At 45.9% G+C, this 13,117-nt stretch overlaps 1 protein-coding gene across 1 annotated transcript in view; it reads right to left on the reverse strand.

Moving 5' to 3' along the window:
• Positions 1–13,117, reverse strand: part of DDX60 (DEXD/H-box helicase 60) — a 55,968-nt gene that overhangs the window by 29,210 nt on the left and 13,641 nt on the right. Inside the window, 6 exon segments of the mRNA XM_018052751.1 lie at positions 4,646–4,755; positions 4,853–4,927; positions 4,930–5,017; positions 6,036–6,152; positions 11,139–11,249; positions 12,161–12,280. Of these exon segments, the coding sequence (XP_017908240.1) occupies positions 4,646–4,755; positions 4,853–4,927; positions 4,930–5,017; positions 6,036–6,152; positions 11,139–11,249; positions 12,161–12,280 (621 nt within the window).

The following is a 13,117-nucleotide window of genomic DNA, read 5'->3' on the forward strand; positions in this document are numbered from 1 at the left end:
ACACAGCCTCCACCCTGGCACCAGAAGTGCAAGTGGTTTCATTATGAATATGGTTCCTGGCTTTTGAGCACCAGCCTGAAAGGGGCAAGTCTGACTTTCTCAAGTCCTAAGATCACTTGGAAGGACTGATGCTAAAGCTGAAACTCCAATACTTTGGCCACGTCATGTGAAGAGTTGACTCATTGGAAAAGACCCTGATGCTGGGAGGGATTGGGGGCAGGAGGAGAAGGGGACGACAGAGGATGAGATGGCTGGATGGCATCACCGACTCGATGGATGTGAGCCTGAGTGAACTCCAGGAGTTGGTGATGGACAGGGAGGCCTGGCGTGCTGCAATTCATGGGGTTGCAGAGTCGGACACAACTGAGCGACTGAACTGAACTGAACTGAAGTTCACTTGAAGGTCACCTTCACAACATTCAAGGAAACTGCTCCCCAGGTACTGGCTCAGTTCTGCTTTAAGCCCTCTGGACATCCATGTCATTCATTTTTCCTCAGATATTTTAAAATATAAATTTTAAAATCCTGTTCCCCAAAAGCTTGTATTGCAGTAAATTCTGTTGGATTCAACCACTATTGCTACAAATCCACTGCCTGTGAAACTATGATCCCTGAAATGCTGGCAGATTTCTTTTAAAAGAAAAGTTTGTGGTGGGGAGGTTGGTTTATAAATAGGCTTCCTCAACGTTTCTCATTGGAAAGGTTATGTCTTCAAGAAAGGGCTAGGTACACAGATTTCTCCAAAGTTATTTGACAGTAGGGAATGAGTTTTAGTAAACAGCTACTAAGTTGTGAAACTCAGGTCTGGAAATTCAGGGCTAAAAAAAAGCCACTTCAAATAATACAATTGAAAAAAAATTGTTAGGCTGCAAAGTACAGTCAAGTTTGAATCAGAAGATCTAATTCTAATTCCACCTCTAAATGCTGGTTCCTCATCTACAACGTAGGATCCAAGCATCTCTCTTGCCACCTTACAGACTGCAGTAAAAGCAGATAAGGCAAATACCTCAGCACAAGGTTTTGGACTTTTTAAACTAGGAGATAAGTAAGACCTGAAGAGCTAAGGCCCAGCACAGTGACTACAGACAACAAAGCTGAATTATGAACACCAACGTGCTGAGGATGTGTGTGCTCAGTTACTCAGTCATACCTGACTCTTTGCACCCCACGGACTGTGGCCCAGCAGGCTTCTCTGTCCATGAGATTTCCCAGGCAAGGATGTTGGAGTGGGTTGCCACGTCCTCCTCCAGGGGATCTTCCCGACTCAGGATCAAACCTGCACTGGCAGGAAGGTTCTTTACCCCTGAGCCAGCTGGGGAGCCCAAACATGCTGGGACTAGATCTGAACTGTCCCACCATGAAAAAAAGGATCAGGACGCAGACGCGACACAGGTGGCCGCCATACTGCAAAACAAACAAGTCAACATGCTGCGCCCGGAAACTTACACAAGGTTTTATGCCAAACGTACTTCAATTAAAATAATCGGGCTTTGACTGAGGCTGTAAAAATCAACAGAATGTAGGTGAGTGCCTGGGCTACAGTTCAGCATCTCAACCTGAGCAGTGAAGTTGCTGAACAGGAAAAATTGCTTTTCGCCAAATAGCATTTGAATATCTTGCTTTGAAATGTTAGTGTTTGTTCTCTTATTATCACCACGTCAAAGTGGCAACTTGCAGTGCACGGGGTGGATCTCGAAGAGTCAGACATGACTAGGCGACTGAACAACAACAATATCTTGCCCAAACAAAATAAATACAAGAACTATCACAATTTTTAAGATATAATTGTTCTGGTTTGGTCACTAGAATGCATTTAGTTTCTTAGGGCTCTTAGCCTCTTACAGAAGCCTGCATGCCCTTATTTCCACCATGGAGAGACGTACTGCCTTTGCCGTCAGAACTAAGCTATACAACACGTGACACAAGCCTAGGAAGACACCCAGCATGTGACCGATGCCTCGACTGTCCATGTGCCTGATGAATGATCGACTCACAGGTCTTCATTTTTAATCAGTTTAACAACTCTGTGGCCAAAAGCTGGGCCACACCATTCCGTTCACTGTGTGACAACTAATGAGCCAGCCCAGGAAGACAAGGAAGAGAGATAAAAGGCCACAGGCTCCCACCCTCCCTCATTCATGAGCACACAGCATCACATCACGATGGTGCTTCAGCAAATCACATTGTCCCCAACCCCGCCCTCGCAGGTGACGGGAAGCACAGTTCCACAGGCAGCAGAAAGATGGGCAGCCCCTCCCACACTTGCTGGGGCTGACACCCCCATCCCAACAGCTGTCTCCAAGTAGCCAGATAGCTGGTGACAAGGTTGGACTGCACCCTGTGCCAGAAATGAGCCTCACGTGGAGGCAGGCCTTCGAGCTACTCAGCCTTTCCTTCCAGAGCCCCATGTGAGAGCAGAGCCACAGCAGTCACCTGTGGGGACAGCTCTTCTGTTCCTGTGGCCGCACCACCCAACCTCCTCACGTCCACCTGAGGTCTGCTACACAGATCAGGGGTCGTCTCCTTGTTCAGGGAGGCTGCCATGCCGTTCACCACTGATGCTTTAGGAAACACTCTGTGTGAACACACGCTACACACACAACGGTCAACATACACATTCAATGCCGTCCAAGTGGGTCCCTATTGCAAAGAGACTCACGCAGCAGCATGACCTTTGCAGGAGTCACGTGAGGTTAGAGTAGCTGGATCCGCTTCCCAGCCAGCCATTAATAGCCACTGAGAGAGCAGACAGGCACTTGGAGCAAGATGCCAACCTCACCAAGTTCTCCCAATCCCTGTGCTCGCTGCTACCTAAAGACAGTCTGCCCTGAACCATCTACACAGAACGGACTGTGTAAACGCTGCACTGAGACGCCTGGCGACAAGGTGGAAAGAGGAGAAGAGATGGACACAGAGAAAGGGGGTTTGTTATCCATGTGCGGGTTATCACCACTACTCCAGTTTTGGGGGGTGAGTTAGGTCACAGGAATTTCACCCACATTTCAGTTTTCTTTAGATGTAAATGGAGCTGTTGCCACACAAAAAAGAAAGTCCCGTAATGAAACCCTATTGGAAAATTACCGCACTGAACTCATTTCACTGCTTTTAGAAGCTCCTGCGTCACAGCCCAAAGGCCGTGATGTGCTTCTCACTCAGTCCCTCACTCACGCATCTGTCCACCAGTCTGTTCAGAACACAGCGATGAAGCTGCAGGCTCTGGGGTCATCCATCTGAGACCGCACCCCAGTCCCACCCCTTCCTCGGCAGTACAGGTTCTCTCTGCCCTACCTCCCTTGCTTGTCAAACGGGAGTATCAATAAGGCATCCATCCAATTGTAGCGAAGGTTAAAAGAGGCAAGATACATAAAACCCTTAGAACCCAAAGAATGTGCTCACTCTGGGTGTCTATATTCATGTAACAAACATTTCAATCCAGTTAGTTACAAACCACAAGGGCATAAAATCTGTCTTCAGGGAATTATTCCAGTAAGAAGACAAGCTCTTAAGGAACTTCAGCAGCAAGCCAACCACGACTGCTGTCGGACAGGAAATATAGACCAGGTGCATGGAGAGAAGACCCCCTCCAGCTAAGCAGGTCACAGAGGATTCTGAAGAGATTTCCCATGAGAAGAGCCATCCAAGAGGAACAGGGTCTGGATGGCTGGTACAGTGCATCTGTGGTGCAACACTCCAGTTTACAGATAAACCATGAGGGCGTCCAGTAAAATCCATCAAGTGGATGAGCACCACTTGGGGCTGGATCCTGGAAGACCTCAGAAGCCGGACCAAGGAGCTGTGCCTTTGGCTGTTTGCAAGAGAAAGCCATCAGAGGCTCAGCAGGATCAGAATTATCCTATTTATTTACCTAAGTTAGGTTTTGGATCCAGATACGTCATTCAGGCAGAACTTGGAACTACTCCCTATGACATCAACTATTGTAACTAAAGAAAACTGCATGTGGCTTAAAAACTGTCAGACTACAAGGCTTCACCTGACAACAGAATTTGAGTATATTTAACTTGTTCAGTCTTGGAAGGAAGGAAAACTATTGCCTAATTATCACTTTGAGAGGCAACCAAAGCTTTAATGGGCCATCCTCAGAATAGAATGGAAAAGGAAAATTAAGAAATCTTCCCCCACTCAAACCCCAGAGCCCCAAATGAGGTCTCCTTAAGACTTCCACCTTACTGATTTACTACCCAAACATCACACTGTGATTGCTACATCAGTGAAAAGCATCTTTTCCTTGTCTAACCTAATTCACAGTGATCAAATTCTCACATGTATGAGACACTGTCCACACAAAGTTGTAGCTGCACTAAGAAAAGAGACAGTGTCCAAAAAGGTGGACATGGGTGCTGAGAAGAAGGAAAATGGGCAAATATAACATCCAAGAATAAAGAAAAATCAACCCAAAAAACTTCAGGTTAAAGTGTTCAGTCATTTTTAAGCTTTGCAGAGACATACACCATATTAAGGAACAGATAAAAACTGGGAAGTTATTCTTGTTACTTTTAAAACTCAGATTAAATATCTGTTTAAAGTACTGATTCTGTAATTCTGATGAGGACCACCCAGGCAGCTCTGCAATGTCACATAAATAACAGCCGTTGCTCAGAACACACATGGCGGAAGCATCACTCACGTGGTCCGTTGTCAGCGCAGCACACAGGTGAAAATGGTCAAAGGAAATGTCATGATTGCTCACTGACCATATGTATTTCTCTAAATCATTGAATCTCTCTTCATCGAGCACTGGAAGTGAAGAGCAAGAATTTCCCAATGAATGGACACATAATGATGGGATAACTTGAAAGGAAGAGACAAAATTCCTATGATGTGTCAAACCTACCAAGTCTCACTTTACATGACTCCTTCATCAGCAAGTAGTTTTTGTGGGAACTGGCACGGCAGCTGGCATTTCTGTAGAAGCAATACTTTTTTCAATCATACTGTCTGCTTGTTTTCAGTACCGTTTTACAGATTGTAGCCACGTTAAAATTTAAATTACGTATTACTTATGCAGAACATGGAACCACTTCCTGAAATATCAAGTACTCCAAAATACAGAAAATTGTACGTGCCTTAAAACCTGTACATAAATGAATAGGCCCCGGAGCCACATGACCTAAGATGGAATCCCAGTCTCCTTACCATGGGCTGAGACTCTTTGCTGAATCACAAAATCTCTCTGTGCCTCGTTCTTCATATTTAAAAGGAAATAATAATAGCAGTCAGAAAAACTATAACAGCAGCAATTAAAATAATAAATCATAAGAGTTTTTGGCCATCTAAGACAAATCAACATATGCAAAGTACTTAGAAAGGCACTTGGCAAATCTGAGTCTTTGCTAAAATTGTTGTTAGTGGGCAAGGATGTAGCACAATGGAAAAATGATATGGGGCTTTCAGCTAATAAGGCTTCCCTATCTTTCTAAACATCTGCAAACTGGGACAACACAAGAAGTCTCAAGGTCCATGGCAAACTGCGTCCTTCTGTGTGTGTGCTTGTTGCTCAATCAAAGCGTCTGACTCTGCGACCTCACAGACTGCAGCCCACCCGGTTCCTCTGTCCATGGGATTCTCCAGGCAAGAATACTGGAGTGGGTAGCCTATCCTTTCTCCAGGGGATCCTCCTGATCCAGGTATCGACACTGGGTCTCTTGCACTGCAGACAGATTCTTTACTGTCTGAGCCACCAGGGAGCCACTATGCTATTTTAATTTTATTTCTTTGCAAAAGGACAAAGAAAAAGAAAAAGAAATCAATCACTTCTGGTGAGCCTTTTTTGAGATACAGGGGAAATTTCCTACTCAACCGAAGACCTGGCTGGAGGAACCCTTGGTCTTTTCCTTTACAGAGTGTGGCCTTGCTCAGCACCTGCCAGGAGGGGTGGGTTTATCCCCTGAATATTCAGAGATAAGGTAAGAGATTCATCAGGTGGTTATGGAACTTTCCAGAACACATATAGAAAAGATAACATTCAAACATTCAAAACAGATAAGTATTCTATCTAGACTGAAGCTCAGGCCTACTCAAGTCAGATGCTCTGGGTTGCTGATGGTGGTGGAAAGGGCCAGGAAGGGGCAGAGGATAATGATGAGGAGATGCTCCTAGATTTCTGCTCCAATTTCCTCACCAAAACAGTGGACCTATTACAGACAAAAATGCTCCATTAAAACTGAGCAGGAGGTCTGAAAGATGGCTTTCCAAAGGAAACAAACAGATGGCCAATAGTTACATGAAAAGATGCTCAACTTTACCCACCAATGAGAAACGAAAATCAAAACCACATGCAATATCACTCACACCTGTTAGAACAGCCACCACCAGAAAGAACGCATATCAAATCTGTTGGCTGGAGGCTTCCCTGGTGGCTCAGTGGTAAAGAATCTACCTGCCAATCCAGGAGACACAGGTTCAATCCCTGATCCAGGAAGATCCCACAAGCCACGGTTCAACTAAGCCTGCACACCACAGCAATTAAGGCTGTGCTCTAGAGACCAGGAGCTGCAACTACTGAGCCCACGTGCCACAGTGAAGCCCTCACAGCCCAGAGCCTGGGCTGCACAGAAGAAGCCGCTGCAGTGAGAAGCCTGGGCACCACACCTAGAGAGAAGCCCCCTCTTGCCGCAACTAGAGGAGAGCCCATGCAGCAGTGAAGACCCAGCACAGCCCAAAGGCGAAAACACAAATAAACAACAGCATGGTGAAAAGCACCCTGAACGTCCATCACTCAGAGACCAAGTAAACACATTAAAAAAACATTGTTGGTGAGGGTATGGTGAAACAGGAGCCCTTGTACACTGTTAGTGGGAATGTGAGATGGTTACAACCATTCAGAACAGTACCAGAGGCTCCTCAATAAGCTAAAAATAGAACTGCCATATGATCCAGCAATTCCACTCCTGGGTATTTATCCAAAGAGAATGAAAGGATATATGCATCCCCCATGTTTATTGCAGCACCATGTATAACAGCCAAGATAGGAAGCAACCTAAGTGTTCACTGAAGGATGAATGCATGGATAAAGAAACTGTAGTATGTATACACAGAATGGAATATTATTTAACTATGAAAGAGAATGAAATCTTCCCATCTGTGATCATGGGAGGATGTCAAGGGCATTATGCTAAGAGAAATAAATCAATAAGTCAGACATAAAAAGACAAATAATGATTTCACATGTGAAATCTTAAAACACACACACACACAAGCTCAAATACATAGAGAAAACATATGTAGTTGCAAGAAGTGCGTGTGGGAGAAGCTGGTGAATGGCTTTTGTTTGTTGTTTTAGTTTAGATTAAATTAGTTTAGATTATTTAGATTAAATAAATTAAATAACTTTCCAGTTGGTTTTAAAATAGCAGATGAAAATAAGACCTGGAAGCTTGAATCACCATTATACATGGTTTCATATTTGCCAACCATGCCAAGTTTACATAAACACTGACAAATGCAGCCAACACAAAATCCTAACACACATGCTAATTAATTCTTTTAATTCCCACAACCAATCCATCAATAATTCCTCTGTATCTTACTTTCCAAAGTATCTTTCAAATCTAAGCATTTTCTCCACTTCCACGGCCCCCAGGTCATCCACAACATCCTCCCGGCTGACCTCCCAGCTCCCCTGGGCCCACCCCTGCACTCTTCATGTCATAGCCAATAGACGTGTCTCGAGGATGAACTCAATCAGGCCATGCCCCCAGTTCCATTTTCTCAGTATGCTCCCACTACATGTGGAACAAAATACAAACTCCTGAACAGGGCAAACACTGTGTTCGGGGTTACCACCCCCACCAGCCGGCTCTCCAGCCTCGTTCCAGCCCCTCTCCCTTCATGCACTTACTTCTCTCCATACACACTGGACTTCGCTTTGTTGCTTGACCACAAATTTCCTACCCCAGAGCTTCCACATACACTGTTCCCTCTGGTTAGAATGCTCTGACCCGCTTTTGGACTTGCAGAATTCGGCTCAGTGTCACCCACTGGAAGACTCTTCCCACCAGCACTGCAGAGCTGTCCTCAGGCTGCACCATCCCCCCCTGGCCATCATCAGTCAGACAGGCTGGCCCTTCTCGCCACCATATGCAGGGAAGTGGGCTGCCACAGGCACACATATGCTCAGCTGTCTGACCCCTTCGGCCCAGTGAGTCTGTGGCTCACACCTGTGCATTCCCCCACCCACAGTGCCTGGCGCTGTGGAGACACTGCTTCTATACTTGCTGAATTCACGAATGTCCTTTGACCCGATAAAGCAAATGGAACTAGATTTAGGGAAGATTCTCAGAAGTGGTGTCAACTTATAAAATATAAGTTTTCATCTATTTTTTGCCCTCCAAATGTGACTTTCTGAGCCCTGAGGACGCCCAGGAACAACAATACCTGCTATCTGTCAGCCATGGAGCTGCCAGCACTCCCTATGGTGAGCAAGGAAATAAGGATATGAATAATCAAATCACAGGACACAAGTTTTAGTTAAAAACTAAACATGCTGAGAGTTATGTTTCGTTTGGTGGGAATTTTTAGGGCTTCAAGCCCAGGAGACAGTGTCTCACGTGACCTTAAGAGAACTGCTCTGAGGAGACAGGGAGGGGAAGGGAGGGTGGGAAGTCAGGTAATATAGAAACTTGCAACAGGGGCCAGGTAGTCTGAAAATCAAAAGATTATTGCTAATTAGGGAACACGTGCTGTAGTCCATGGGGTCGCAAAGAGTCAAACATGATCGAGTCACTGAACCGAACTGAACTGAGGGAAGAGAAGATATCTCATTAAGGAATTGCACTTTTCTGTGTATGGGAAGACGCAAGAGTCTGGGCTCCCTGAAATCACCCCTTTCTTACGCATCTCAGCTATCTGGGGCCACTGCCCTGTGATTTGATTATTCACGTCCTTAGTTCCTTGTTCACCATAGGCAGTGGTGGCAGCTCCAAGGCTGCCAGATGGCACGCACTGTTCTTCCTGGGCGCCCTTGGGGCTCAGAAAGTCACATTTGGAGGGCCAAAATAGCTGAAGGCTGTGACACCTTTGTCTATGATATGGCAGGAAATACTTCATCTCACAGTGGTTTCCTTTAAACAGATTGCACTGATACCTGGCAATCAACTGGAAAGGGCTTACTATCACAGTTGTTAGATAATTTTTTAAAATTCCCTTGCCCGTTTGGTTTGGAGCCTCAGATGGTACAGAACCTGCCTGCAATGCAGGAGGCACAAGAGACCCGAGTTCAATCCCAGAATCAGGAAGATGCCCTGGAAAAGGGAATGGCTACCGACTCCAGTATTCTTCCCTGGAGAATTCTATTTATTATAGACTTTCCAGGTGGCACAATGGTGAAGAATCCACCTGCCAGTACAGGAGGCGCAAGAGACCCGGGTTTGGTCCCTGGTTGGGAAAATCCCCTGGAGGAAAGCACGGCAACCCACTCCAGTATTCTTGCCTAAGAAATCCTATGGACAGAGGAGCCTGGCAGGCCGTAGTCCATTGAGTGGCAAAGAGTCAGACATGGCTGAGAGACTGACCACACACAGTCAGATAACACACCACTCAGCTGAGTGGTGGCCTTACAGTCTGTACACATGGCACTCTTTCCTGACTCTGCCAGAAGAGCCATCAGTCTCCAAAGACCTCCAGCTTTACCCTTACACAAACTGGGGAAGCTGAGGTACCCCATGTCACTTCATTTCAGAGCTTGGAAATGAGAGTACAGTTCAAGGCAGCTACTGCTAACTTCCCGCTAAGTCACTTCAGTTGTGTCTGACTCTGTGCAACCCCATAGATAGCAGCCCACCAGGCTCCCCCGTCCCTGGGATTCTCCAGGCAAGAACACTGGAGTGGGTTGCCATTTCCTTCTCCAATGCATGAAAGTGAAAAGTGAAAGTGAAGTCACTCAGTCGTGTCCGACCCTCAGCGACCCCATGGACCGCAGCCTTCCAGGCTCCTCCGTCAATGGGATTTTCCAGGCAAGAGTACTGGAGTGGGGTGCCATTGCCTTCTCTAACAGGTCAAGGCACTGGAGTGCAAAGACAAAGCTGTTGGATGTTTTGCAAATGTGAATATTCAAGGCCTTCAAGATGCAGTGTATACAGATTGAGCAGAAATAAACACAAGAAGTCAGCTTCAAACAAATCAAAAGTACAGCCTTCTTGGTGGCTCCTAGTTCACACAAGAAAAGTTAAGTGAAATACAGGCTTTTATCATCATTTCCCCTTTAAGCCAAAAGCCCCTTAGAGCAGAATTCTTCTATAATGCTGTAAGCCTCTCTGAATAAATACTCTTACTCTGCTATAAAAACGTTCTCAGCACCCTTCATTTGCCCTATAAATGTCTATTTTCCATCCTGCTCTCTCTGCCCTGGGAAACTGAGCCACAGAGGCTACTTCAAAAGGGTTCAAGGGTTCTCTGGGTCCATTGGATTTGGACAAATGAGAGCCTGGGCAAGAGACCTGAAGAGAATGAGGATGAGGTCTCAGTGCCACCAGCTGCCTTCCTGGCAGGTTGCCCTGAGCCAGCTGTGCCCCCCTGCCCGCCCGCCCCCACCCCCCACCACCCTCACTAAGGCAGCTGTCCTCCCCAAGCAGCCAGCACACACAGAACCTCCCCGTGGGCCTCAAGAATCGCATCGTTGCCTTGTCCCCTTAGACCAAGGGGTGGGCTCCTTGCCCGGCATTCCTGCACTAACCCCCCAGTGGCCCCTCCCCACTATACACACACCTTTGGATAATGCTCTTCTGGCACTGTTCTGTTTTGGGTATGTCGTTGGTTTCCTGCTGGGATCACAAGTGAAAAGATAACTCATGTAACTGACATCCTTGCTAGAGGCCTAATTCTTTGCTTTAGGGATCAAAGATTGGATTTTGGAATCTCTGCCCAGGAACACCTATGTCCTGGTGGTTCTGCTCCCCCGAAACCGTGGTCACCACAGACAGCTCCTCTGCCTTCCAGAAGCCCACAGACACAGATACCCAGTCCTAAGCCAGAACAGGAAAACGGTGGTTCATGGAGAAGCCGGTGTCCCCCACCACCCAACAGAAACTCCGCACAGACGACAACGCCCTGAAGCAGCAGACATCTTCAGTGTAGCGCTGACGCAACCAGGAAACCAGCCCGAGGAACAAGCCCAAGCCTACCTCATTAAATATGATGTATCTGATCCTTTTCACCCACACCTGGTGGTACGGAGCCAGCAGCAGAATTTCAAAGCAGGCAGGCACTGTGATGAGCACCCACAAACAAGAACACTTTGAACGCTTGCCACACACAGATGTGCTTCTAAGAATATAAAAGAGAGAGTTAAAACTCCTAAATGGAGCTGCTAATAGCTAGAATACGATCCTGTTTCAGAGAACATTTCACTACAAATGCAATGTATTTTTTCTGAATACTGTGAACCTGCAATTTTTTTAGGTCTAAATGGTAAAATATCAGATTTGAAGTTTAAATTCTTATTTATGAGCAATCGAGGTAATAACAATAGAAGGAGTTAATTGTCACAGATTTATTTCTTCAAAATCTGACCCTGAGGTTCAGTTTAGGTTGAAGAACATTTATTAAAAATTGACAATGATGGAGTAACTTCTCTGGTGGCCTAGTGGCTAAGACTTCACCTTCCAATGCAGGCGGTGTGAGTTTGATCCCTGGTGAGGGATCTAAGATCCTGTATGCCTCACAGACAAAAAACCAAAATATAAAACCGAAGCAATATTGCAACAAATTCAATAGAGACTTTAAAAATGGTCCACATCAAAAAAAAATCTTAAAAAGAAGAAATCAACAATGATGGAACTTGGGATAGGATGTTTGTTTAGCTTTAACCATTTTCTGTGAGCTCAGTAAGGAGGAAAACTGTTTGATTTACTTAACAGCAGAAGTCCGTCCATAAATATAACATTTGAAACCATGACAAGCATCCTTCTCATTGAGAAATATCAAGAAACAGTTATTCTGAATGGAAATCAGAGCTTTTACTTTTTACACTATGGGGTTTTTTCAGATCATTTTTAATCCACTTATAAACCAGATGATGCCTTTTGTAAATTCAAGAAAATTACTTGTACAAGACCGTGGGGAGGTACCGCAGTTCTACTGAGACAGACTCCTAAGTGCTATCACGTACGTCAGTAACCAATGCATTAGTTAGCGTGCATCCTACCTGAGAGTTCAGGGCACCATGACAATAGTCCCAGGTGAAAACACCACGCAGACTTTCCCCATTTGGCAGATTTTTGTTAAAACAATTCTCAATGGTTGCTGCCACTTAATTGAGAAGGGCCTGATTGACAAATAAAGAGATTCATTTATCATGTGACAGATTTGAAGAATTGATGTTTTTGAACTATGGTGTTGGAGAAGACTCTTGAGAGTCCCTTGGACTGGAAAGAGATCAAACCAGTCCATCCTAAAGGAAGTCAGTCCTAATGTTCATTGGAAAAACTGATGCTGAAGCTGGAACTCCAACACTTTGGCCACCTGATGCGAAGAACTGACTCGTTGGAAAAGACCCCGATGCTGGGAAAGATTGAAGACAGGAGGAAAAGGGGATGACACAGGGTCAAATGGTTGGATATCACTGACTGAATGGACCTGAGTTTGAGCAAGCTCCAGGAATTGATGATAGACAGGGAAGCCTGATGTGCTGTAGTCCATGAGGTTGCGAAGAGTCAGACATGACTGAGAGACTGAACTGAATCATGTGACAGAGCACCGGGAAAAACCGGGAGAACAACAGGCTCTGGCTGAAAGCACGTGCTGCTGGGGCGGGGGCGGGGGGCGTCATCACCTCTTTCTCCCCGCATCTGCCCTCATACACTGACCCACAGGCTGTCTACCAGCTGCGTGACTACTCCTGAACCTTGGTCATAGCCTCAACGTAAAGTAAAATGGGGAAAATGGCTTCATCAGAGAGAAAAACAGAAAGTCTTGCCACACATGATAAACAACAGCGGCTCCCTGGGCGATCAGGGCTTGCAGAGAAGCCATGAGTCTACGTAGGAGAATGGCCGAGGCGAGCACTGGGGTGGTCATATGGTCCTCATATTTGGGGGTGGCCTCCAGACCTCTATCTGTGCGGGTACAGGCAATCCTCACCCCAGACCAGGCAGGTGGCGGC

The sequence above is a fragment of the Capra hircus genome, chromosome 8 (assembly GCF_001704415.2).
Source record: "Capra hircus breed San Clemente chromosome 8, ASM170441v1, whole genome shotgun sequence".
Taxonomy (NCBI): domain Eukaryota; kingdom Metazoa; phylum Chordata; class Mammalia; order Artiodactyla; family Bovidae; genus Capra; species Capra hircus.